At 41.9% G+C, this 25,796-nt stretch overlaps 1 protein-coding gene across 1 annotated transcript in view; it reads left to right on the top strand.

The window, feature by feature from the left end:
• The first annotated feature begins 8,213 nt into the window (after nt 1-8,213).
• Nucleotides 8,214-25,796, top strand: part of dmrt1 (doublesex and mab-3 related transcription factor 1) — a 182,158-nt gene continuing 164,575 nt past the window's right edge. The window contains exons 1-3 of the mRNA XM_068028896.1: nt 8,214-8,251; nt 15,532-15,709; nt 17,170-17,350. Coding sequence (XP_067884997.1) covers nt 8,214-8,251; nt 15,532-15,709; nt 17,170-17,350 — 397 coding nt within the window. The remainder of the gene's footprint in view (nt 8,252-15,531; nt 15,710-17,169; nt 17,351-25,796) is intronic.

Here is a 25,796-nt window from a genome sequence, read left to right on the forward strand (position 1 = left end):
TAAAACACCTGATTTCCAGCACAGGTTGTTTACAAGCAACATCTCAAGTGTCATTTCAGTAAACTTGGTAAAAAAAAACACATCCATGGAATCTTTTCAGTTTGACTCAAGTTCTCCAAAAAATAAAATATTAAAAAATGGAAGCACTTTCGTAACAAGCAGCATTTACTCAGCAATAACCTGCTCACCGTTGCTCAGTTTGGGTTCCACTAAGGCCACTCAGCTTCAGACCTCAGCCTTGGTCCAAATATGGACAAAAGAGCTGAATTCAAGAGGTGAGGTAAGAGTGACTGCCCTTGACATTAAGGCAGCATTTGACAGACTGTTGGAACAAGGAACCCTAACAAAACTGATGTCAATGGGAATCAGAGACAAAACTCTCTGCTGGTTGGAATTATACCTAGCACAAAGGAAGATGGTTGTGGTTGTTGGAGGCCAATCATCTCATCCCCAGGACATCACTGCAGGTCTTCTTCAGAGTAGTGCCCTAGGTCCAATCATTTTCAACTGCATCATTAATGACCTTCCCTCCAACATAAGGTCAGAAGTGAAGTTGTTCGCTGATGATTGCGCAGTGTTCAGCACCATTCAGAACTCCTCAGATACTGAAGCAGTCCATGCCCACGTGCAGCAACATTGAGGTTTGGGCTGATAAGTGGCAAGTAGCATTCATGCAGGCAATGCAAATCTCCAGGAAGAGAGAATCTAACTGTCTCCCCTTGACATTCAATGGCATTACCATCATTGAATTCTCCACCATCAATATCCTGGGGGCAGGGGCTACCATTGACCATAATCTTAACTGGACCAGCCATATAAATACTGTGGCTACAAGAACAGGTCACATGCTTGGAATTCTGTGGTGAGTAACTCACCTCCTGATTACCCAAAGCCTGTCCATTATCTACATGGCATAAGTCAGGAATGTGATGGAATACTCTCCACTTGCCTGGATGAGTGCAGCTCCAGAAACACTCAAGCAGCTTGACACAATTCAGGACAAAGCAGCCTGCTTGATCACCACCCAATTCACCACCTTAAATATTTACTGTCCCCGTCACTAGCACACAGTGGCAGCTGTGTGTACCATCTACAAGATGCACTGCAACAACTCACCAAGGCTCTTTCAACAGCACCTTCCAAACCCGCAACCTCTACCACCTAGAAGAATAAGTGCAGCAGATGCATGACAACACCATACTACACATCATGCCACACACCATCCTGACTTGGAACTCTACCTCCGTTCCTTCACTGTCGCTGGGTCAAAATCCCGGAACTCCCTCCCTAACAGCTCTGTGGATGTACTAACACTACACGGACTGCAGTGATTCAAATCAGCGGCTTACCACCAACTTTTCAAGGGTAATTAAGGATGGGCAACATATCCTGTCCTTGCCAGTGACGTCACATCCAATGAACAAATAAAAAAATGGAAATAAAAAACTGGTATCAGTAAAAGCAATGGTGTTGTCAAGAACCTGTCAGATTGTTATAAAAATCCAATTGGTTCACTAACGTAGTTGACTCTTAACTGCCCTCTGAGATGGCCTAGCAAGCCACTCAGTTGAATAAAACTGCTTTGGTTCAAGAAGACAGTCCACCACTACCTTGTCACGACAACTAGTGATGGGCAATAAATACCAGCTTTGTCAGTGATGCCCACATCCAGAGAATGAATATCTTTCAAACATACATTTATCTGTAGGAAATAATTGTGCTTTCACAGCTAGTACTAGATAGGATAGCCTCCCTGTGAATATTGCAATGTCAAGATTCAAAGATAAGTGGCCACAAATAGAGACAAAAATTATTTGCACAGGCTTAAAATGGTCTTGAGGTTTTTCCAAGATGAGAATTAATAGGTAATAAAATGAGGCAAAGCCATTGTGGAGGCATGCGCAGAATGTTTGAGCAAGTAATGGAGGGGGCACAACACCCGGCCATCTGTTTGATAACAGCAGGGATATTGGGTAAGTGTTTTGCCTCTAGAGTTATTTTCAAGATCCTTTCGACCTTGCCTTTACGCCAAGTCTTTTTTTTTTTTGCAACAATGCACCTTTATGATGTTCTTTAAATCTTTGAACAGTGAAATTCTTCTCTGTTCTCAACCATCTTTGAAACATTCATTCTTTTTGTAATTTCAGTGGTATTCAATTATTTTAGGAACTGTATGAGTTTTTTTCGCTATCATATGCCTTTTCTTTGAAGTAATAAAAGAAAAGGGAAGACTTGCATTTATATAGTGACTTTCATGACCACAGGACATCCCAAAATGCTTTACAGCCAATGACATACATTTGAAGCGTAGGAACTGCTGTAATGTAGGAAACACGGTAGCCAATTTGTGCAAGACAAGCTCTCACAAACAGTAATGAGATAATAACCAGATTATCTGTTTTTGTTATGTTGATTTAGAGATAAATATTGGCCAGGATATCCGGGATAACTTCCCTACTCTTCTTCAAAATAGTGCCATGGGATCATTTACATCCACCTGAGAGGGCAGATGGGAACTCAATCTAACATCTCATATGAAAGACAGCACTTCTGACAGTGCAGCACTCCCTCAATACTTCACTGGAGTGACAGTTTGATTTTTGTGCTTAAGTCCTAGAATGGGGCTTGAATCCACAATCTTGTGATTTTTATGGATGTTTCAAAAGTATTTAGATATATTGATATATAATTTTGGTGTCATTACTTCCTTTAGGGCTCTTTTATAATTAAGTGTAACTAGCAGCTTATGATATCATCATTAGCGATCTGTTTATTTTAATTATAGCAATAAACATTTTTCTGCTCAATAAAAATAAAGAACTTATATTTATATATTGCCTTTCACATTTTTGAGAAGTCCTTAAGGAGAACTGTAGATCTGTGAACATTATACCATTATTTAAACAGGGTGTGATGGATAGGCCAAATAATTATAGGCCAGTCAATCTGACCTCAGTGGTGGGTAAATTATGAGAATCAATTCTGAGAGACAGGATAAACTGCCACTTAGAAAGGCATGGATTAAGCAGGGATAGTCAGCATGGATTTGTTAAGGGAAGGTCATGTCTTACTAACTTGATTGAGTTTTTTGAGGAAGTAACAAGGAGGATTGATGAGGATAGTGCAGTGGATGTGGTCTGCATGGATTTTAGTAAGGCATTTGACAAGATCCCACATGGAAGACTGGTCAGTAAAATGAAAGCCCATAGGATAAAGGAGAATGTGACAGGTTGGATCCAAAATTGGCTCAGTGACAGGAAACAAAGGCTAGTAACTGATGGATGTTTTTGTGAATGGAAAGCAGTTTCCAGTGGTGTACCAGAGGGCTCAGTGTTGGGTCCCTTGCTGTTTATGGTATATATTAATGATTTGGACTTAAATGTGGGCGGCATGATTGGGAAATTTGCTGATGACACAAAATTGGCCATGTAGTTGATAGTAAAGAGGATAGCTGTAGACTCCAGAATGATATCAATGGTTTGGTTGAGTGGGTGGAAAAGTGGCAAACGGAATTTAATCCAGAGAAGTGTTCCCTGAAAGTGGCAACACAGGTAGACAGGGTGGTGAAGAAGGCATATGGCATGCTAGCCTTCAGTGGCCGAGGCATTGAGTACAAGAGTTGGGACGTCATGTTACAGTTGTACATAATGTTGGTTAGGCCGCATTTGGAGTACTGTGTGCAGTTCTGGTTGCCGCACTACAGGAAAGATGTGATTAAGCTAGAGAGGGTGCAGAAAAGATTCACATGGATGTTGCCTGGTTTGGAGGGCTTGAGTTATAAAGAGAGATTGGATAGGCTGGGTCTGTTTTCCCTGGAGCAAAGGAGGCTGAGAGGGGACATGATAGAGGTATATAAAATTATGAGAGGCATAGATAGGGTAGATAGCCAGAGTCTGTTTCCTCACGGTAGGGGTGACTAATACTAGAGGGCATAGATTTAAGGTGAGAGGGAGGAGGTTTAAAGGGGATCAAAGGGGTAAATTTTTCACAAAAAGAATAGTGGGTATCTGGAATGAGCTGCCTGAGGAGGTGGTGGAGGCAGGAACAGTAGCGACATTTAAGAGGCATCTGGACAGGTACTTGAATGAGCAAGGCATAGAGGGATATGGAATTAATGCAGGCAGGTGGGATTAGTATAGATAGGCATTATTTTTGGCATGGACGCGGTGGGCTAAAGGGCCTGTTTCTATGCTGTACGACTCTAAGTGTGAGGTAATGCATTTGAGGAGGCATACAAAGCGAAGGAATACACAATGAACGGGAGGATATTGAGAGGGGTAGAAGAAGTGAGAGACCTTAGAGTGCGTGTCCACAGGTCCCTGAAGGTGGGAAGACAGGTAGATAGAGTGGTGAAGAAGGAATATGGAATGCTTTCCTTTATTGGCCGAGATATAGAATACAAAAGCATGGCTGTGATGCTGGAACTATATAAAATGCTGGTTAATTGCTCTGGAGAGAGTACAGAGGTGATTTACAAGAATGTTGCCAGGGCTTGAAAGTTGCAGCTATGAGGAAAGATTGGATCGACTAGGGTTGTTTTCCTTAGAACAGAGGAGGCTGAGGGGTGACTTAATTGAGGTGTACAAAATTATGAGGGACCGAGATAGAGTAGACAGGAAGGACATGTTTCCCCTAGCGGAGAGGTCAATTACAGGGGGCACAGATTTAATGTGATTGGTAGAAGGACTAGAGGGGACATGAGGAAAAACATTTTCACCCAAAGGGTGGTGGGTGTCTGGAATTCACAGCCAGGAATGGTGGTGGAGGCAGAAACCCTCAACTCACTTAATAGTTACCTGGACCTGCACCTGAAGTGTTGTAACCTGCAAGGCTATGAACCAGGTGCTGGAAGATGGGATTAGATTAGGCGGCTAATATTTTTGGCCGGCGCAGACACAATGGCCTGAATGGCTTCCTTCTGTGCTGTAATTTTTCTATGGTTCGATGGTTCAAAGTATTTCAAAGCCAATCAATTATTACACTGTTGTATTGTAGGCAAGTGTGCCAGCCATTTTGCTCACAGAAAAGCTCCAAAAACATCAATGAGATAGTGACCAGTTAACATGATTTTGGTTGTGTTTGTTGAGTGGTAAATGCTGACCAGGACACTAGGAGAATTCTCCTGCTCTTCTTTGAATAGTGCTATGTATCTTTTATGCCCATCTGAACCAGTAGTCAGGACCTCAGTTTAACCATATCCAAAAGGTGGTTCTTTGAGTGCAGCACTCCCTTGGTATTGCACTGATGTAGCAGCCTAGAATATTTGCTTCAACGCATAACTTTTTGACTTAGTTAATTGTCAGCAGGCTGCTGTCTAATGGGATATAATCCGTATAAATTGGATTATTACCACTTTCCATCATCCAGCATTATATGTTCTTTTTTCTGTTCTTTGTACGCTTGAAAGAATAGCCTTCCGGTACACTGGTGGGCATCACCTCACGGCACCTTGTGTTATTTACACCTACTGTTGCAAACGTCAACACAGTTACATAAATCCTGGAGGAGCTACATAGTGAGCTTGACAGCCTAGCACCAGATGTGTCATGATGCACTCATGAAGGGGATCAAGTGGCAGTGGCAGTGGAGGAGCAGAAAACACATTGGCCAATGGTCTAGCTCAGTTTCTTTCTTAGCTACAGCCCCTATAGATTCAGAACTCAAGGACTTGCTTATAAAAGGAGATTGCTATTTGAGTTGTTTCACTGACAAGATTTACTTGGGCCTGAACAAAAATACCCTGCAAAATCTAGCTTGAAGTGTGGATGAGTCCACCCGCCATAACCTGTATTTGTTCAGGAAATCTTCTTTGCACTGCAGTCTACCATGGAGCTCTTGACAACTCCAGGGGCAACTGGAGTGGTGACCTTGGTGGGACTGATTAAAATCCCAGTCTGTATCTCTTGTGAATGTGCATGCTGCCTTTAGCTTTTCTCCAATGCAGATTAGTGATGTGGGACACAGTAGATGATGTTTATGCATCCAGCTCCTTCCACAGAGATATATTTTGAGAGCTGTGGTCACATTGACTGCATCTGCCAGTGCAATCCTGTCCCTTTGGTAAGGTTAACCTGCAGGTTTCCTTGTAGCCGATGACAAAGCTCTGTATGTCCTTTCCTGATGAACTAGAACTTAGAAAAGTAGTTCTCCTCTTTCATTACCAAATAGACGCGCATGGACCTGCAGATATAATTGTTGGCAAAATGGCAGGTTCAGCTGCCTACCTGTAATGCCATCTGATATCCCTGGCATCCTTTCTTTGTTCTTCTTTGACTTCTTGCATTAAGTCCAGTGAAAGTAAATCATTCAAAGCAGTTTTTAAAGCTCACAATTAATTGACGGCAAACAAAAATGAATGCACTGCAGCTAAATGGGATCCATTCCTGACAGGCAAGAACCTGCTCATTTTAAAGAGACAAGCTGGGCTGGATTTTGTGCTGGAGGCGGTACTCCCGGCACTGGGCTGAAAAGGCTGGGGGAACCCCACCTCTGCCTTTTCATGCCATCCAGGAGCAATCCTCCAGTCTTTTTAATTCAAAATTTTAGGAGGTGGGATCTCGTCTCTATAAATTCTTTAAAGGGACAGGGATCCCGCCTCCAAGAGCTGCCAGCCAATCAGAGGGCCTGCAGCTCAGCAGTATTGGCAGCAAATGGTGGCCACTGCCGGTACTGCAGAGGCCTCGGACCCAGGCCCAGCGCTAGAATCCCGGAGAAGAGGTAGGTGGGGCAGGGTCGCTGGAACCAGTCCAGAAGGCCCTGGCGAGGGGGGCTGGGGGATGGCCATTCAGCCCAGTGGGAGGGGGGTCATGGGAGTGAATTGATTCCCGGTAGGGGTCCTCCATGGGTCACAAATTGTCCATGGACGAGGGACCCGCCCCCCCTCCACAAGCCCACAGGGACAGCACCTCATTTTACAAGGCGTCCTCTCCGTGCGGTGGAGGCACCTCACCACTGGTACTACCCCAGCGGGTGGCAGGAAGAGGCCCTTAAATGGCCATTAATAGGCCACTTAAAGGTGTCAATTGGCCTCTGGGCAGGAAGGCTGTCATCAGCCTATCCCGCTCCCGGGTAGATTGCTGGGTGATCGGGAGGCAAAGGGCCCTCCAACCCGCCGTCTGTCACATTATTCCGTGCGTCCCCGCCCCCGATCCTGCCTCGGGGGTCCCATAAAATCCAGCCTGCTGAGTGCAAGAACACAGGAATTTCACTGCCTCCCCCATCCATAACAACTGATTTGCATTTTTTGAATTTGAAATAAAGCTCTTGCATATTCTATGCAACACGGCTCATGTCACCTGCAGGGAAATTAACATGATATTCAGAAAGACTTGCATTTATATAACACTTTACATGACTTCAGGATGTCTCAAAGTGCTTTACAGCCAATGAAGTACTTTTGAAGTGTAGTTACTGTTGTAATGTAGGAAACATGGCAGTCAGTTTGTGCACAGCAAGCTCCCTCAAACAGCAATGTAATGATGGTTAGAATCTGTTTCTTTAGTGGTGTTGTTGAAGGACAAATGTTGGCCAGGACACTGGGAGAAGTCCCCTGATCTTCTTCAAATCTGGCAGTGGATTTTTCATGTCCACCTGACAGCACAGACAGGGCCTCAAGTTTAATATTTTATCCAAAAGACAGTACTTCTGATAGTGTCACATTCCCTGGTGTGAAATTGGAACCCAAAAAGTTCCAACTCAAAGGTAAGGGTGCTACCACTGAGCTACAGCTGGAAGCAATTCCAAAATTTTCTGTCCTGACTTGGCTCAATTTGCAGCAGGTATGTCTTGTTTTTAATGTCTGTTTCTAAGCTGTCTGCCCTCCATCCCCCAGTGGTGTAAAGAATAATGAGTTGTACCTTCCCATGGAGAATCTTTTATTCACTTTCTTCTGATCCAATACCATGCATCAGTTCTAGATTACTTCACAACAACTTCAATGACTGCAGCTCTCAGACATCAGTCCAAGAATCCTACTATACAGATCATCTGTAAGAAACTTGCCATCAAAGGAAACAAAGAAATCACCTGGAATATCCTCATTGCCAACCAAATCTTCAGAATGCCGTTCCCCAAATCTAGTCAAACCTAAGCACCAACAATATTCCCATTCTATGAGTTTCATCAAATGCTCAGACCATTGTGATTAGGTCTTAGCCCACCAAACATACAAGGCATAATTTTCCTCCCAAGTTACACTGGATTTATGGTGTTAAATGGCGGAGAGCAAGAAATTGAGTGAAGTTCCACAATGTGTTTCTGCTGGGTGGGTTCAACAGTATTGGAAATGCCTGGCTCAGAAAGGTGAAAGGTAGGAGCTTCACTTGAATACAAATTCCCAGGCAGTGAAAGGGCAACATGGCAGCTTCTGTTGTTCTGACAGGGCGGCGCAGTGGTTAGCACCGCAGCCTCACAGCTCCAGCGACCCGGGTTCAATTCTGGGTACTGCCTGTGTGGAGTTTGCAAGTTCTCCCTGTGTCTGCGTGGGTTTCCTCCGGGTGCTCCGGTTTCCTCCCACATCCAAAGACTTGCTGGTTGATAGGTTAATTGGCCATTATAAATTGCCCCTAGTATAGGTAGGTGGTAGGGAAATATAGGGACAGGTGGGGATGTGGTAGGAATATGGAATTAATGTAGGATTAGTATAAATGGGTGGTTGATGGTCGGCACAGACTCGGTGGGCCGAAGGGCCTGTTTCAGTGCTGTATCTCTAAACTAAACTAAACTAGACATGCAGGACACCTGATATGAAGATCACAGATTGCACCACTAGTGAAACTAATGAAAGTTCCATTGGGAATCCGCCTTTCAAACATGTATGGAAGAAAAGGAAGACCTAGGGAGTGATGCCAGGTAGGTCAGGCTGCACAAGAGATGAGCTGAATCTACCTGTTTGTACTCACACACCTGCACCTGCTCATAGAAGTGAAATGATCTTGCTTTGGCAGAGTTAATGCTGGTGAAGGCTTCTCCTTCCAAAGGAAGATTTGTCAGCAACTCCTCTTAGCAAAACTAATATATGTGAATTCCTGACCAACTGTACTGTTGAATGGTTCCATAGTCGCACTCAATCACAGTATATTGTGCTGTAATTACAGGAAAGAAAACATGGCAGGATGTTCAACACACAGCATTGCCTGACCTGCTGCTAAGATGCTACCAATCATTTCTGCAGGCATATGAAACTGCCAATGACCATGGGGAAGGTCTTTTCAGAATATATGTTAGTGGACAGACAGTTGCTGAATTGGGCTAACTGCTATAAGGACGGTTGGCACATGCAATGACAGCAATGGTCATCTTTAGTCTGAAACTTGGCTGCACCTCGTTGCAACTTAGTTGCAAGACTGACCAGGGCAAAGGTCTGTTGAGAGGTACTGAGGGCCATCCTCCTTGCTAGTAGCTCATTCAGAACCACCTTAACTCCATCAGCCATTAAACAGCAGGTTGGTTAATGGGCTGCTCTGTCACTTGTCAGCAGAATCATGCCTGCAACTAGGGCACCCTTACCCTTCATCTTTGCTCTCCAAAGGTCACTTGTGAGTTTGAATACTTTTTGAGGGTCTTCAAAGGCTTCTGAAATTTGCACCCATATTGTGACACACCTTCAATTGTGCCCATCCCTTTAAAGTTGAATTGCATCCAATACTCTGCTTTTAGATCTATCCAAACAGTCACCTAAACTTATGTTAATGAACTATGGAAAATCGTTAGTGAAACAGCCCAATTCCATTTTAGGCTGCTAAGGGTGCTTTTACACTCCAACCTTGGCTGCAGTTACACTGTAAATACCACTTGAATGTGGAATAAGAGCCAAATAGAACCAAACTGAAGGAGACTTCTTGCTGACCACTCAGTCAGATACATAAACCGTAATTGCGTTCAACCAGACACATACTTTTCTTACTACCCCACCAGATATTGTTTTCAGTTGCCTTCACCAAAAATCACAAACCATACCACCTTTAATCTGAGCACAAGCTATCAGCAGGCAAATAACTAAACAAAATACGTAAATTACATACAACACCTTTAATGTACAACCACATAACAATTTGACTTACTTAATTTTTGACTTGTCTGCAATAGCCCGGTCTAATCAAAACTTACTTCTTGTTTATTTGCTGTCATTATGAATCTTATTACAAAAAATATAGATTTTAAACAATTGAAAGAATAACAAACACATTTTAAGCATTCTATTCAGATGTGTACAGGTATAATAACACAGTAGAATAGAGACCCAGTAATGTATTTGCCCTGTGAAATACAATTGAAAATGTTGCTAAATGAAAAAGAAATCAAAAACAAATTATTTCCTGACTTTGGCTGAACAATGGTGCAAAATATATCTTTAATCTAACCAGAAACTAATTGGTCGTGTTACGGTCAGGAGAGGAGAGGTCGAAGGGCTTCCCTCTTTTCCCTCTCCTTGTTTGACCACAACAGGTTTAATTCTTTTTTAAAATGGATGTACTGGCCAATTCTGAAGGTGTTTGATTACTTACTTGCTATGATCATAACTAGAGCAAATTGGGGAGGTTATCTTGAGTTTAACAAAGAAAGATGTTAACTTTATTCTACTTAATTTGAACTAAGTTCAATAAACTACACACCAAATTTTAAAAGCACACGCGCACTAGACGTTCTCACACATACAAATAGGTTACAGAGTGGGGTAGGGTAGATTAGTCGAGTTAGAGTCCATAGAAAAAAAAGTATACAGTCTATGGAGATTGGTGATTCAGCTGGCTTCTAGCTGAATTTGGTGGTCCTGAGGCTTTTAGTTTGAAGAGATAGATGACTGATTCGGTGGGTCTCTTGTAGACAGTGATGCAGATGATTTCCTCCAAAGGGGTTTCTGACTGTAGCCAGAGTATGTAGAGGTGGTCAGTCAGCAGGCAAAGTTCAAAGCTTGCAAGCTGGACTGGAGAGAGAGAGAGAGAGAGGGACCCCCACTTGGGTCTGCATGTGTCAGAGTCCAGATGCTTCTCCACCCGCTGCAGAGAAACACCATCTTAAAACCACAGATGGGTGTGGGGGGAGGGGGGACTTGTCACGTGACAGTCACCCAGTGATTCAAGCATGGTAGTTAGCAGTGTATTTCTTCTACTGTCATGCCAATGTGCTTTGTTGAATGATAATTTTCTTTCTGAAACCCTCCCAATTGCTAAAAAAGAACAGACAGTTCCCTTAAATTTCCTGCGTCTTGGTTCTTGCTGGGATGAGCAGACATTTCGTCTCCACTTCACGGGCCTTGCAATGTCGGACAAATTAGTTGGCCATCTTAAGCTGCTAGCAAAGTCATCTTTTATCTGTTCCTTTTTAAATTCCTTTAAAAAATATAAATCCAGGTCTCCAGTCAGCAGATTAAAGAAAATTATCATTCAACGAAGCACATTGGCATGACAGTAGAAACTCTAAATAATAATTCTCTTGAGTTGTGCAGAAATAGTTCTTGTTGGACTAGTTCTGATACAGTTCAAAAAGCATTAACATGAAATGATTGCTGGCCTAACTGTGCATTTAACAAAGTTCATTGATGAGGACTGAAGTGAAATCAGCAACTGTTTGATTTTTTGACAAATTAATTTTCTGAAACCTTCCCAATTACACAGAATTAGTGCAATTCATGAAAAAACCACAGCCCTACTCATAAGATCTCAGCTAGTCCCACAAAATAAGGGGAAAATTCTGCATTAGTTATTGTTACTACAATGTTAGAATATAATCATATTATGGTGTATAACAGCAACCCTGTGCTGTAATTATTTTTATACTGCACTGTTAAATAGATTCAAACAATTCAGTGTTTTCACTGCAGAAATTAACCAATAATGTACGTAACAATGGCTTTAGCTAGAAAATAAATCAAAATCTGACATAAAAACAGAGGCCCCAAAATTCTTGAGGCCTGCTCCACTTTCACAAGACAGGGAAGATTCCCTGCCCAACCTAGCCCAAGGCCAAAGATCCTGTCCCAAATCCCTATGATGGGGGTCAATGAAATGGCTGAGTGGGACGACAGTGCCTAGAAGGGTGCATAAGAGCATCTGACCTGACTTACCCTTGTAAGGCAGAGCAGTCTACAGCCGCTACACCTGAGACCCCCAAGGCACTACAGGGCCAAAGACATTTCATTCTTTCCAGTCTTTGGCTCCAATAGGAGCAATTTAGCCTTCTGACAAGATAACTAATTGCCTGCACAGTTGATCACCAGAGTCCAGTCAAGGTTTGGGGCCTTTAGAAATCTTCAAAGGGACTAGCTTGCCTAAAGGGTAGAAATTCCCAGGGAATCCCCGAAACACCTTGTCAAGAAAACCCCATATGTTAAATGAGAAATATTAATTTAATCGGTTGGAAACTTACATTTGACTTTTAATGGGAAAAAATCCTACAGTAACTTTAAAATAAACTAGCAGCCAAGATGGCCACCACAACTTACATCAGAAACACCTTTTCGTATTCAAAAGATCCACCCAAAGCCAGAGGTTTGAGAAGCATAGAGCAAGCCATTGTTCTGGGTCCAAGTGATTGAATTACCTAAACTGGTTTCATTAGCATGGCAGTCAAGGCAATCCTAACATATTGACTTTGAAAGAGCAAACCCCCTCCAAGTGGAAAATGGCATCCTGGGGCATGTTGAGCCAATTCCTAACCTTGAATTTCGTTAGGAAGTTCCAGAAAACCTGAAGTTGCCACGTGACCGTCTGTCCATCTCTGGGGGGGGGGGGGGCGGGGTGCGGGGGCGGGAAGCTGGTTTTGTTTCCTTTGGACAAATAAGACAAGCAGAAACTGAGACTGCAGCAGCAGAGAAAGCTGTGGGCTTCCCTTTCTCTCTCCCCAGAAAAAAATCAAGTTTGAAAACGGTCTGCGAGTGTGGACCCTCCAAGCCTACAGACTGCTATAGCCACAGACCAGAGGAAGAGAGCCAACTACATTTCTGCTTTCAAGAAAATCCTGAGCAAAGAAGGCCAATCACAATGTGTACTTTGACCAGTGAGGACTTCAAGAATACAGCTTCAGCCGAGGACTATTGGATCATCCACTTCATAGAATGTGTATTTAAGTTCCATTTATTCAGGACTTTAATCCAACCACCAAATCTATTTTTCCCTCTATAATCTATTTACGTGTGTGTGATTCTCGTGTTAACTTGTGCGTGAATGTGTAGCTTTTTTTAAAGTATTTTTTAAAATCGGAGTTAGTGTTAATAATAAACTTAACTTTTTCTTGCTTAAACTCAAGAAAAAGTGTCTATTGGTTCTTTCAAGATCACAGTAAAGGTAAAAGATAAAATACTCACGGAGGTAGTAAGCATAACCAATGTGTAAAAGGATTAAACGCTGTTGCAGTCAAACAAGAGGAAGGGCAAGAGGGGAGCCTGAGACCCCCTCCTCACCTGGCCATAACAACCTTAGTGTGGTCTGCAGGCCCCCTAATGGAATTTAAAAGGCCAATTTAAATGGGTCAGAATATTGGAGGAACCAGGTTCTGCCACAAATTCTTGCCCCTCCCCCTGATGAAGAGACGGTCGCCCACCTCCTCCTGGAATGTGCCTTTGCAAAGCAGGTGTGGAAAGAGATGCAGTGGTTTTTGTCAAGGTTCATCCCAAGCAGCTCTGTAACACAGGAGTCTGTGCTCTACGGGCTGTTCCCAGGGACGCACACCGAGACAAACATCAACTGCTGCTGGAGGACTATCAATTCGGTGAAAGACGCCCTTTGGTCTGCCCGAAACTTGCTGGTCTTCCAGCGCAAAGAGTTGTCCACCACCGAATGTTGCAGACTGGCACATTCCACGGTCCAGGACTACGTGCTGAGGGACGCACTAAAGCTTGGGGCAGCCGCAGCAAAGGCTCAATGGGGAAAGACCACAGTGTAAGGTTCCCCCACCAAGCTGGACTGAGGGGCTGGATCAATGGGAAACCCCTCGAACTGTATCGTTAATATTCTGAATTGTTGTAAATGTAAAACTGTAATTGACATGACAATTGTGAAACGGAAGGGTTGGGAAGAAACTCATGACAGTATTGAAGGAAACTGATCTCCCTTGCAATGTTTGTATTTTTTGGTGCTGTTTGGAAACTGTTTGGCAATGTAATTTTTACAGAGTTTTATGAATAAAGTATATTTTGGAAATTAAAAAAAAAAAATTCTTGCCCCTCCCCCTGATGGAAATCAGACTTTTTGCCCTCTCCAGTCCCAGGAATTTCATGTTAGAAATGTTAGAAATACAAACCAGGCTTTTCAGCCTCTGAAAAAGACATTAACATTCTGGATGTAAACTTTTCATCAAAACATACGTTCAAGCTAGTAAAGACGGATTTTGGACTGATATCAGTAAGTTCTTCATAAGAAGTATGATCAATAGATAGGCTTTCATGATGTAATAATTGTGGAAAATGGCCTGGAGTTTTTTAAGAAACAACTTGATGCTGCATGGGGGGATTGTGGAGTTTTTCTGACTAATGAACTAAGATGCGCCTAAAGGGCATCATTGTCGTTATTTATCTTGCGATCAGAACTGGCAGAGGGTGGTTGATGTTAAATGGGTATTCAGGATACAATATATTGAAATAGGCCATTCAGCCCAACTCGTCCATGTCGGCGTCAATATTCCACACGAGCCTCCTCCCATTTTATTTCATCTAATCCTATCGGTATAATTTTTAATTCCATCCCCCTTCACATGTTGATCTAGATTCCCCTGAAATGCATCCTTTATTATAAATTGATTATGCTTTTTTGATGATCTAGCAACCCGCATAGACCTCGTATATGTGTTGAGAGAAGAGATTTTGCAGAATCATATCATTTTACAGTCCATCATGTCTGTGCTCTTCAATGGAAGCGATGCACTCCAATCCGTTTCCCCTGCCTATCCCCTTAACTTTTCACATTCTTTCTTTTCAAATAACTTTTCAATTCTCTTCTACATGATGCTATAATCAGCGATTGCTTGCTATCAGTTTGTTGTTATTACAAACAGGAGAAACTAAAAGGACACAAGATCTGTGTTAAAAAGTTGGGTTAGATGTTCCAAAAGAAGCCTTCGTTTAGTTGCACTTCCTTCAGCTTCCTATATGAAACTGCCCAGAAAGTGCAGAGAGCTGGGCAGGGCTGAAGCGCGGGAGCCCGGGAAGGCGGGCAGCCAATGGGCTGGCGAGGAGGTGGAGCCACGTGACCGACACCTCGCGCTGCGAATCTGGCTCTCAGGAGGTAACAAAAAAAAGCCGCCAATTTGCTGCTCGACGCCTCAGAGCGGTTCCAGGGATTGTGTTGGAGACAAGCAGCCAGGCTCCCAGCAACAACCCAAAACTTTGTTACAACTCACCATTGCGAAGTAACAAATCGCCAAATTAAACAAGTAATTATTACAATAACCAAAAAACACGATTTTTTTTTATCGGAAGATGCCAAACGGAGCTGGGTCCAAGTCTTCAGCATCGGCTCCAGCCGGGGTGGGCGACGGCGACTCCGTTATCAACAGCAGCAGCGCGAATGTGAACGGCAATTTCTCCAAAGCTTTAAACTCCGGCGCCGTGTCGCCCGCTTCCAAGAAATCGCCTCGTCTGCCCAAGTGTGCTCGGTGCAGGAATCACGGCTACGTGTCGGCTCTGAAGGGACACAAGAGATTCTGCATGTGGAGAGAGTGCCAGTGTAAGAAATGCAACCTGATCGCAGAGAGACAGCGAGTCATGGCAGCACAGGTAACTGCAAGATGAGCATTGCTCGGATACAGCGACGGATTCAGCTCTCGAACATGCGGTGCTGATTTCTCTTCTGTCTGTGCAAAGTGTTGGAAACGAAAACTGGTTGCAGCTTGAGTCTCATGACAGACAGCACGATTACTGGTGCAGAGATATTTAAATATCAATTAAAATTAATCTAAAAGACCTATTGCATCGAAAAAAACAGAGTGTCAGAAAACACTGCGGATGCTGGAATAAAATTAGAAAATGTTAGAAATACTGAGCAGATGCTGCCAGACCTGCTGAGTATTTCCAGTATTTGCTGCTTTTAGTTCCGAGTTTCGTAAACCTCGGTTACAAATAAATCTAAAATAAACAGTGCATGTGGAGTAATCGGCGTTTCAAAGCAACTTGATTTGTAAAGCGCGATTGCAATAACATCGCCGCTGTGGCATGTCTGGATTTGATGATTTATAATATGTTCGGAATTGCCAGTTAAATACAGTCGCAGGGAACGGATTGTAGCAGCTCTGAAAATAACAAGTGTTTTAAATTCTCGAGTATAACTACAGTGGAATCAAATTATATGCAAAACTTTAAGTGGTTTAGAACGTTAAAAGGTTGCAGCAGATAAATCTGCATGTAACGCATATTGGAGTTTTCATAAATACCTTGACAATGGAGCTGAATGCCAAATCGTCCATTCGACTGTTTAAATTAAATACTATTTATAAAATGCTGTTATTTTTCCACCGGCACCTGGAGAAATATCAGTATAAAAGGGCGATGGAATACTAAATGAAAAATTATATATTGGAATTCGAAAACATGAATTTTACTATAATTTGAAATACCGTGCATTCTGAATTTAGTTTGAATTGGAGTTTAAGAGTTTACTGAAATGTCCCGATTTGTCAAACTGGCTTTAAGGTGGATGTGAAATTGAATCATGCATCTAATAAAAGTTTACACCACAGTTACCCCCGTTTTTAAGTGTTCGTAGCATTCGCCAAATTATATCTGTTTTACTTTGGGCTAGTTTGCTGTTAACCCCTTTTATAATATATACACGGAGGTAATACGGTATATTAATCATGAAATACTTCCCGATTTTGTTCTATCTTGAGTTTAATAACTGGATCTGTAGGGTTACTGAATTTCAAATATTTTCTGCACTGAGATTTCTGTTTGGCCATTACAAACCAAATCATTTTCACCCAAGTTTTTTTAGTCATTAAATTAAATTATTTTTAGATTTTATCTAAAATCGTCGTTTACAGATTTTGAATTTGACATTGAAAGCGGGTTTTCCCGTTTAAAAAAAAAATCTATTAACGGTGCAAATTCTAAAGCCATAATAGAACGATTTACAAATTGAATTGGTAGATAAGCCATACTGCATTTTCAGTCACCGACCAAAATTGAGATCACTTGTTTGAAGCCCGATCTGAACTGGCTGTTTTGGTTTTTGTTTGTAGGTGGCCCTCAGGAGACAGCAGGCTCAGGAGGAAGAGCTGGGGATCAGCCGACCCATTCCCCTGCCTGGAGCCGCAGAGCTGCTCATCAAGAGAGAGAATGCAACCCCGAATAGCTCCTGCGCTCTGGGGACCGGAGGACCCGGCTTGTCGTCGAACCCCAACACACCGGTCACTTCGTCAGGTAAATTCAAAACAGGCCGGTGGCCCCGCGGGAGGATGAGTTTTCAGGGTTTTGTAATAAATTGGCTGAACTGCTTAACTTGCATCACTTTCACACAGAAGAAAATGGATTTAACTGACGCGTCGGTTTGCATTTTTGAGCCTGCGATGTTTCCAGGGTTTTCCGTACGGTTGTGCAGTCAGTTTGTGTCAAAATGGAAAAAAAAATTCTCACGGGGGAAAAACACCCGTTCAGCTGCAGGTTGCAAAAGCCCGACAACTAATTTCAAATCAGTTCAGATCCCACATGGAATTACAACTGGTTATTATTAAAGTCAAAAGTGTCCAAATTGGAAAATAATGTTAATACCTTAGTTTTACTGACTTGATTTGAAAATCCGATTTAATAACAGCAAGCTTAATAAAGGAATTCGAACTGAACTGTTGGTAGCGCGGTTTCATTTAGCCCATTTTCAATTTGTCCGTGTTTCCCGTATGATAAGGGAAATAACTTTCATTCATAGAAAGTTAATGTTCTATTAATGTTCTGTTGGTAGAATGTTGGAACAACCAGTGTTCTATTGGGAGAATGTTGGATCCACTAGTATTCTGTTGGTAGAATGTTGGAACTACCAGTTTTCTATTGGGAGAATGTTGGATCCACTAGTATTCTGTTGGGTGAATGTTGGAACTACCAGTTATGTTGGATCCACCAGTTATGTTGGATCCACTTGTGTCCTGTTGGGAGAAGGCCACATTTCCATCCTTCTGAGGCTTTCTACGGTAAGCAATTTAACATTTCTATTTTCAAATGTTTTGAAAACAATTTGTTAAATAGTTCATGGCAACATTTAAACATGTTCAAGTATATGTTGCTACAGCAGTTTTTTTTTCTTAATAGCCAATTTGTCTAACCAGTAATTTAAGGAATATATTCTGAAACATATGTTACAACACTGTTGTTAGACTGGAGTATAATGCAACGGTTGGTATTGTACACACTTTCGATTTTTTGATATTCATTATATAAAGGAGTTAGAATGTTGGCTGTAGCTGTTTAAATAAATAATATCCTGCTAGAAATAAACAAAGTTTGTGATTGAAACTTTAAGGTGTGGAATGGGTTCCAGACATCGTTTGTCCTAATTTAATTGTTGGGCTCCCCATTTAGCTCTGAATGTTTAGATATTTTGTCAATTAGGAGAATGTCTTTTAAAGAATATTCAGAGGTGCAAATGACACCATTGCCACCTTTAAACCAGGGTTAGCACAGCAGTGGTGTTGGAGAAGAATGACTCTTAAACACTGTTTTTCTGACTTTAGAGGTATACGGCAACTTTAGTGTCTCTGTAAAGTGTTGCAGCAATGCTGCATAAATGCACCCTGAAGACCTTTCTAATCAGATGATCCTCTAGCATTTTTTTTAGTTTCAGGAATACTGGATTTTTTTTACTGTTGTGAAAAATTAAGTTGAAATCCTAAGTAATTTTAAATACTTTTCCTCTCCTAATACCCTGATTTTCTTGGACTATGCACATCCTGCAGCCAAGAGGGTATGCAGTAAACCTACAATCAGGTTTCCACAATCATTTTTTCCATCCTTGTGTGTGCACTGGGTTATGGTCAACTGTTCTGATTTTGCACACTTCCTCATGGGAAGAGAGCTAGTCCAGGCTCAGTTTCTTCCCACAGCAGCATGCTTGAGATTAAGTATTCATTAGCATAGCGATCTGAACACTGGGGCTACATACTGATGTTTGATGTAACCCATTGTAATTTCAGTCTTAATTTTAATATCAATATAAAGTTTTTAAAAAATAAAATTGCAATTCTTATTACTGAAATCGGTAAAACCATACATCAACAGTGAAAATGACCTGAAATATATTGCAACTTACAGTTCAAAGTTGTATTTTGTGAAAAAGCAAAATACTGTGGATGCTGGAAATCTGAAATACAAACAGAAAATGCTGGAAATGCTCAGCAGGTCTGGCAGCATCTGTGGGAAGAGAAACAGTTAACGTTTCAGAGATCGATCTGAAATGTTAACTCTGTTTCTCTCACCGCAGTTGATGCCAGACCTGCTGAATATTTCCAGCATTTTCTGTTTGTGTTTTGTGAGATACTTTTGATATTAATCAACGAATCCAGCAAGTATGCATAGTACATTTTTCTTCATAGAGGAGTTATTACTATTTCAGTTGGAACATTTCAAACTCAATTTTACATAAGTATGTTATGTTGTGTATTATTGCATACCAACTTGATATAATTTACAACGGTAGGCGTGCAAGATAGAGTATTTGGCTATTAATTAAAATGTTGGAAAAAATCTGAGACAAATCTACTTTATTTGGATAAACCTATATACAGTTATTAAAATTGTATTGCACATTGCATAGACATGAGTGCAAAAGATGTTTTAAGTAATATGACGTTGAGCACTCAAGATATTAAAATAACTAGGAATGTTTAGAGTTTTGAAAATGGATCCCAGTTGCTCTTATCAATATAATTACCGACAAAAAATAAATGCCACATAATTAACTTCCCTTGTCCTACTTAAGCATCATATAAGCTTCAGAGCATAAGAAATAGGAGCTGAAGTCAGCCATTTGGCCCTTCAAGCCTGCTCTGCCATTCAGTAAGATCATGGCTGAAGATATTATCACAAATCTTGTGTATAAATTGTCCAGTCTACAGTTGACAAAAGAGAAAGTGGAGCAAACATAAAATAAAAATATCCTGACTAACTCCACAATGGTTGCCATCCTTCCATCTATGAAAGATGACGGACACGAAGCAAACAATCCATTTAGGTGGGGTGTCTTCTCTTGGTGCACCTTTGTTGAAGGCTGTGAAGGCCAATCCTTGAGGGGCAGGTTCTGCCATAAGTGCTGCATGTGAAGCTGCTCAGTGACGCTATGAGTTGTTTTTGACGTTTGCACCTGTTACCAAGCTGCTGTGGCAACTGGTCGTCGTGGTAATGCACACCAATACATAGGATGTGTTGCAATTAACTACACAATATATACAGCAAAAACACAGGTATTATTAGCCAGCAGTACTTTCAGTTTTACATTCCAAAAGTTGATTTGCAAATCATTCAAGCTTTACTCCGAGAATTTAGGATGTTATTTGAACCCCTCAGTGAGATTATTCCCTGGTAATCACTTCCAGGTATTCAATTTTCTCTGTATAATTGGGTCAGCTTTCTTTGCCTTCCTCTTCCAAATTCAATGTGTTGAAACTTCAGCGTAGTTTAGCACTGCAGTTTATCTCACCAGTAAGCTGACAAAACCTTTGTACAATATGGAATGATGCCACTCAAATGATTTTTCAAATCATTTATAGAGAGCAGTTCATTTTTCAGTGTGTTCTCTATGCTCAGTACATTGATCCTGGGCACTGTGGTAGTTGAATCAAGAGCTGTTAATTTTCTTTATCATCAAGATATTTTTTATTTAAGAGGGGACGTTGATATGTAAAAGATGGACAACTGGTCCTGTGGTCACAGTGAAGAGTCAGGGTACAAATCCAGTCAATGCAAGAATTCCTTAGTTGTTTATCGATGTGAAAAAGGAAGTGAAAATGTCATTGCTATTTTTAACTTTTCATAGGGATACTTTTACGAGCTGCCTATGACAGGTTTCTTATGCATTTGAGATTTCTCTGCTATTTGAGTAATGATTTTCAGCGCAGGTATCAACTGAGTGTGGATTGAAAGGGGCCAATTACATGTTGAGCTAAAGAGTATCATTTAAAAAAAAAAGTTTGCAATAACAGCATCAATGAGTGAACCTGAAGTGCTGAATGTCCAACGATGAGTGCTGAAAGTTTTATTTCAACCCATTTTGAAAATGCTGTGCTTTTATCAGCAGTGGGTTGGCTAGCTCAGTTGGGTAGAGTATGATGCAGAACGATTCCAACAACATGGGTTCAATCCCTGTACCAGTTGTGGTAGTTTATGGTGGCCTGCCTCCTTGCCTTGCTCCACACTTGAGGAGTGATGACCCTCAAGCTATACATTTGCGTGGCGCAGTGGTTAGCACCGCAGCCTCACAGCTCCAGCGACCTGGGTTCGATTCTGGGTACTGCCTGTGCGGAGTTTGCAAGTTCTTCCTGTGACCGTGTGGGTTTCTGCCGGGTGCTCTGGTTTCCTCCCACTGCCAAAGATTTGCAGGTGGATAGGTAAATTGGCCATTGTAAATTGCCCCTAGTGTAGGTAGGTGGTAGGGGAATTGAGGGGATGTGGTAGGAATATGGGATTAATGTAGGATTAGTATAAATGGGTGGTTGATGGTTGGCACAGACTCGGTGGGCTGAAGGGCCTGTTTCAGTGCTGTATCTCTAAATAAATAAATAAAAAGTAAATTATCAACTGTTTCTCTAATGAGGAGTGCTGGTTATAGTAGTACTTTATCTGCACATGTTGGCAGTTCTGCCAGGCTGAAAGAAGATGCCAGTACATTTTCTGAAAATGGACACAGCCAAACATTTTATGAAATACTGTTTAGACATTCAAACATAACTTATGCTTTAATTTTCTTCAGCTTTAATATCTGGTGGAGCAGTGATTTTGATGAGTTAATTCCTTGTTATCTATTTTAGTAATCAATAGGTTGTCTCGCACAGCCACATGAAAAGGTGACCACTTTCTTTATGTTTTCATTTCACATAGTAAAAGTGACTAATTTCAATGGGCTGAATTTTATCCGTGCGTCGAGCTCCGTGGCAGTGTGCTGTGGAGTCAGTGGCCTTCCAACACGGAAATGACACTGCAGAGCCCCCGAGATATTACGCGCGGGGGCTCATTTGAATGGAGGGGGCGGAGTAGCCGCCCCTGATAACGTAGAGGGGGCGGTCGCCACGGCCCTGGCAACGGTGTCCGACGCCACCGCGCAGGTGGCAGCGCCATTTTTAAAGGGCTTCTAGCCCTTCAGGTACTATCAAATTTTTAAAGGTGCTGGCCGCCAAAAATTACAAATAAAATGGCAGAAAAGCTTTCCATCTCCTTTCCAACCACCCCCCCCCCCGCCCACTGAGTTATCAATTAATAAAATAACCCATCTCCCTGAAAAATCAATTTGTAAATTATGAACTTTCACCCCCCAAACATCAGTATCTTTGCCCCTCAACCCCTTCCCACCATCCCTATACTGAATAGGGATAGTTTTCCCCGCTCCCCCTCACCCCCTCTACCCTGATAATTTTATTCCTCTCCCCTCCCCACCAGTGTCTCGCTTCAGTGTGGGACGGCCGCTGTCGAAAGGTAAGTTCATCGACATTTTAATCATCCTCATTTTAATATTTTAGTGAAGGCCCCGCCGCCAAGCGGTGTGGAGGGGGGTGGCCACACTGAAGCCTCGCCGCCGCCGCTAATATCCAGCGGGACCTTCTTGGCGTTGTGGGTCATGATGGCTGCTCTCGCCAGCATTTTGTGGGCTTCCCCGCCACGACCCACGGCGTCAAGGGGCTGGTAAAATTTAGCCCAGTGAGATAATCTGTTGTACTTTGTGAAATGTGAACGGGAGTAAGTTCCATTGTATCTATATTGTGTGAAATATGATCAACAGCCTTTTCCATCAGGAGACAAGGAGTCAAGATTTTATAATCCAACAGTGCACAAGGTCAGTAGCAGCTTGTGTAAGTTTGACCAGCCTGGGCAGCTTTCCCCAGCAATAGGGCAGTTATATAGATCCAACATTACAAAAAAAATGGTGAATTATATAGAATAGCAGATTATAGAAAGCTAAATATGAGGATAGAAGATGTAAGATAAGAGTAACAATATGAAACAGGAATTAAAAATGAATAAAAAGAGGGAGCAGTAAGAAAAAGAAAGCAATAAAGATTAAATCAATATGAAGACTGGGAATACATTTGGGGAAAAAATACAAAACTTAAGACACCTAGCAATTCTTAAAAACTGAGGAAGAGTGTACAATAATATAAAGCAGGGTTTAAAGTCAACTATGTTTTAATACTTGTGAATAGGACATGGAGGATTCCAGTTTTACTGGTCCAAATATTGCCTCGAGTCCCTAGATTTTAACAGCAGTAAAATACGATTTTATTATTTAAAATTTTACAATTTTTCTAATTTGTATTAACGTCTCTTCAGCTCACACACCATTCCCTTGCAAGTGTGAACTGTTCTCTACTAGTGTACATCATTTAAGCAAGAAGCTGTGCTTGAGAATGGCCTGACTTGGCCGCCAATTATTGTCCTTGTCAGAAACAGCTGGGCTTCACTTTCCTTTTTTGATGGCACATTCAAGATCAGAAATTCAGTGCATGATAATTTGTAAATGTGCATCTGTGACACAGCACTTTGGATCATTAATGCATTGGTTCTTTATCAATCTATACAAAAACTGATTCTGACAGCTGAATTGAAAGACTGTACTTGGCTGATATTAAACTGCAGCTACTGGTAAATTAGAGTGCAGGTAGGAGTATCCACACACTTGTTACAGTGAAAAGATTCTACTTTAATTTAAAAAGTGACCGGGCTACCCAACAAAGTCACTGAGGTGTGAAACCACTTCTGGCAGGTGGTTTCGGTACTTGAGCCAAAATACATTGGGGTGTCACATCAGTAGCGTGACCCCTGAGTTAAACTGCTGATTTTGGATCATTGCAGAGTGGAAACTTCTTTGCATCGACACAGTAGTGGTGGTATTAACAACAGACTAAAACGTAAACTGTAACAAAGTGATTTAATGATTGTGAAAGGACTCTTAGATTTATTTTTATAAACACTATATCATTTTTCATTTAAAATGTGTCAGTATCTTAATACCACAACTAACATATTAAGACTGATTCTACAAATGTGCGCTCTCGATGCAGAGCCTCAAATCGTTGGGAGCGCATTTCCTGAAGTCCTGGGATGGAAAGTTCTGGTGTATGCCCGTGATTTCTTGATCGATGCGACCAAGTACACATTGGTAAAAGCAGCTCTATTAACTAGAAAAAGACTTGTTTTAAAGAAGCTGTTACAAACTTTCAGTCATTTGTAGATTTGTGATCGTATTACCGTTTCCTTTCAGCTCCTTTCCCAGTTTCTTTTGCCGTTTTATAGTTTCAATTTAAACACAGAGATTGGATTTTGTGACATAACTCATTTCTGTAATTTTCAAAAATGCAAACATCATGGAGTAAGTTTGTAACTTTTCTTTCCATTAATTCCATTAATTTAAATACATAATCAGTAGTTTAAGTTATTCAGTTATTTGAACAGTGATGTTCCCTAAGATGTTTGGGTAAATAGGGGTGATGGTGGTGTAATGGTAATGTCACTGGATTAGTAATCCCGAGGCCCATGCTAATGCCCTGTGGACATGAGTTGAAATCCCACCGCAGCTGGTGGAATTTAAATTCAAAATCTGGAATTGAAAGTTAGTCTCAGTGATGGTGCCATGAAACTATCATCGGTTGTTGTAAAAACCCATCTGTTTCACTAATGTCCTTTTAGGGAAGGAAATCTGCTGTCCTTACCTGCTCTCGCCTACATATGACTCCACATCCACAGCATTTTGGTTGACTCTTAACTGCCCTCTGAAATGGCCTAGCAGCCCACTTAGTTGTCAAGGGAAATTAGGGATGGGCAACAAATGCTGGCCTTACCAGCAATGCCCACAACCAGTGAAAGAATGAAAAAAAAATTTTTTTGCTCTTCAGTTGTGGGGAGGCGGTGGCGTAGTGGTATTGTCACTGGAGTAGTAGCCCAGAGATCCAGGGTATTGCTCTGGGGACATGGGTTCAAATCCCACCACAGCAGAAGGTGGAATTTGAATTCAATCAATAAATCTGGAATTAAAAAGCTAGTCTAATAATGGCCATGAAACCATTGTCGATTGTTGTAAAAACCCATCTGGTTCACTAATGTCCTTTAGGGAAGGAAATCTGCTGTCCTTACCTGGTCTGGCCTACATGTGACTCCAGACCCACAGCAATGTGGCTGACTCTTACATGCCCTCTGAAATGGCGTAGCAAGCCACTCAGTTGTATCTAACCGCTAGTACTGTGGATGTACCTACCTCACATGGACTGTAGTGGTTCAAGAAGGCAGCTCACCACCACCTTCTCAAGGGCAATTAGGGATGGGCAATAAATGCTGGCCTAACCAGCGATGCCCACATCCCATGAATGAATAAAAAAAAAAGTTGCTGAAGCATCTTATGTAGATTTACATAGAATTTGCAGCACAGGAACAGGCAATTCTGCCCCCCTGCTCTATGCCAGTGTTGATGCTCACACAAGCCTTCTCCCACCTTGGGCTGAATTTTACCAGCCTCTCGATGCTGTGGGTCTTGGCGGGGAGGCCTGTAAAATGCTAGTGGGAGTGGCTCCCCACGACGCCGAGAAAACCCTGCCGGACATTAACGGCGGCGACGGCGAGGCCTTGGTGTGGATCCTCTGCCGCTTGGTGGTGGGGCCTTCATTAAAATATTGAAATGAGA

Source organism: Heterodontus francisci, chromosome 4 (genome assembly GCF_036365525.1).
Source record: "Heterodontus francisci isolate sHetFra1 chromosome 4, sHetFra1.hap1, whole genome shotgun sequence".
NCBI classification, from domain to species: Eukaryota; Metazoa; Chordata; class Chondrichthyes; order Heterodontiformes; family Heterodontidae; genus Heterodontus; species Heterodontus francisci.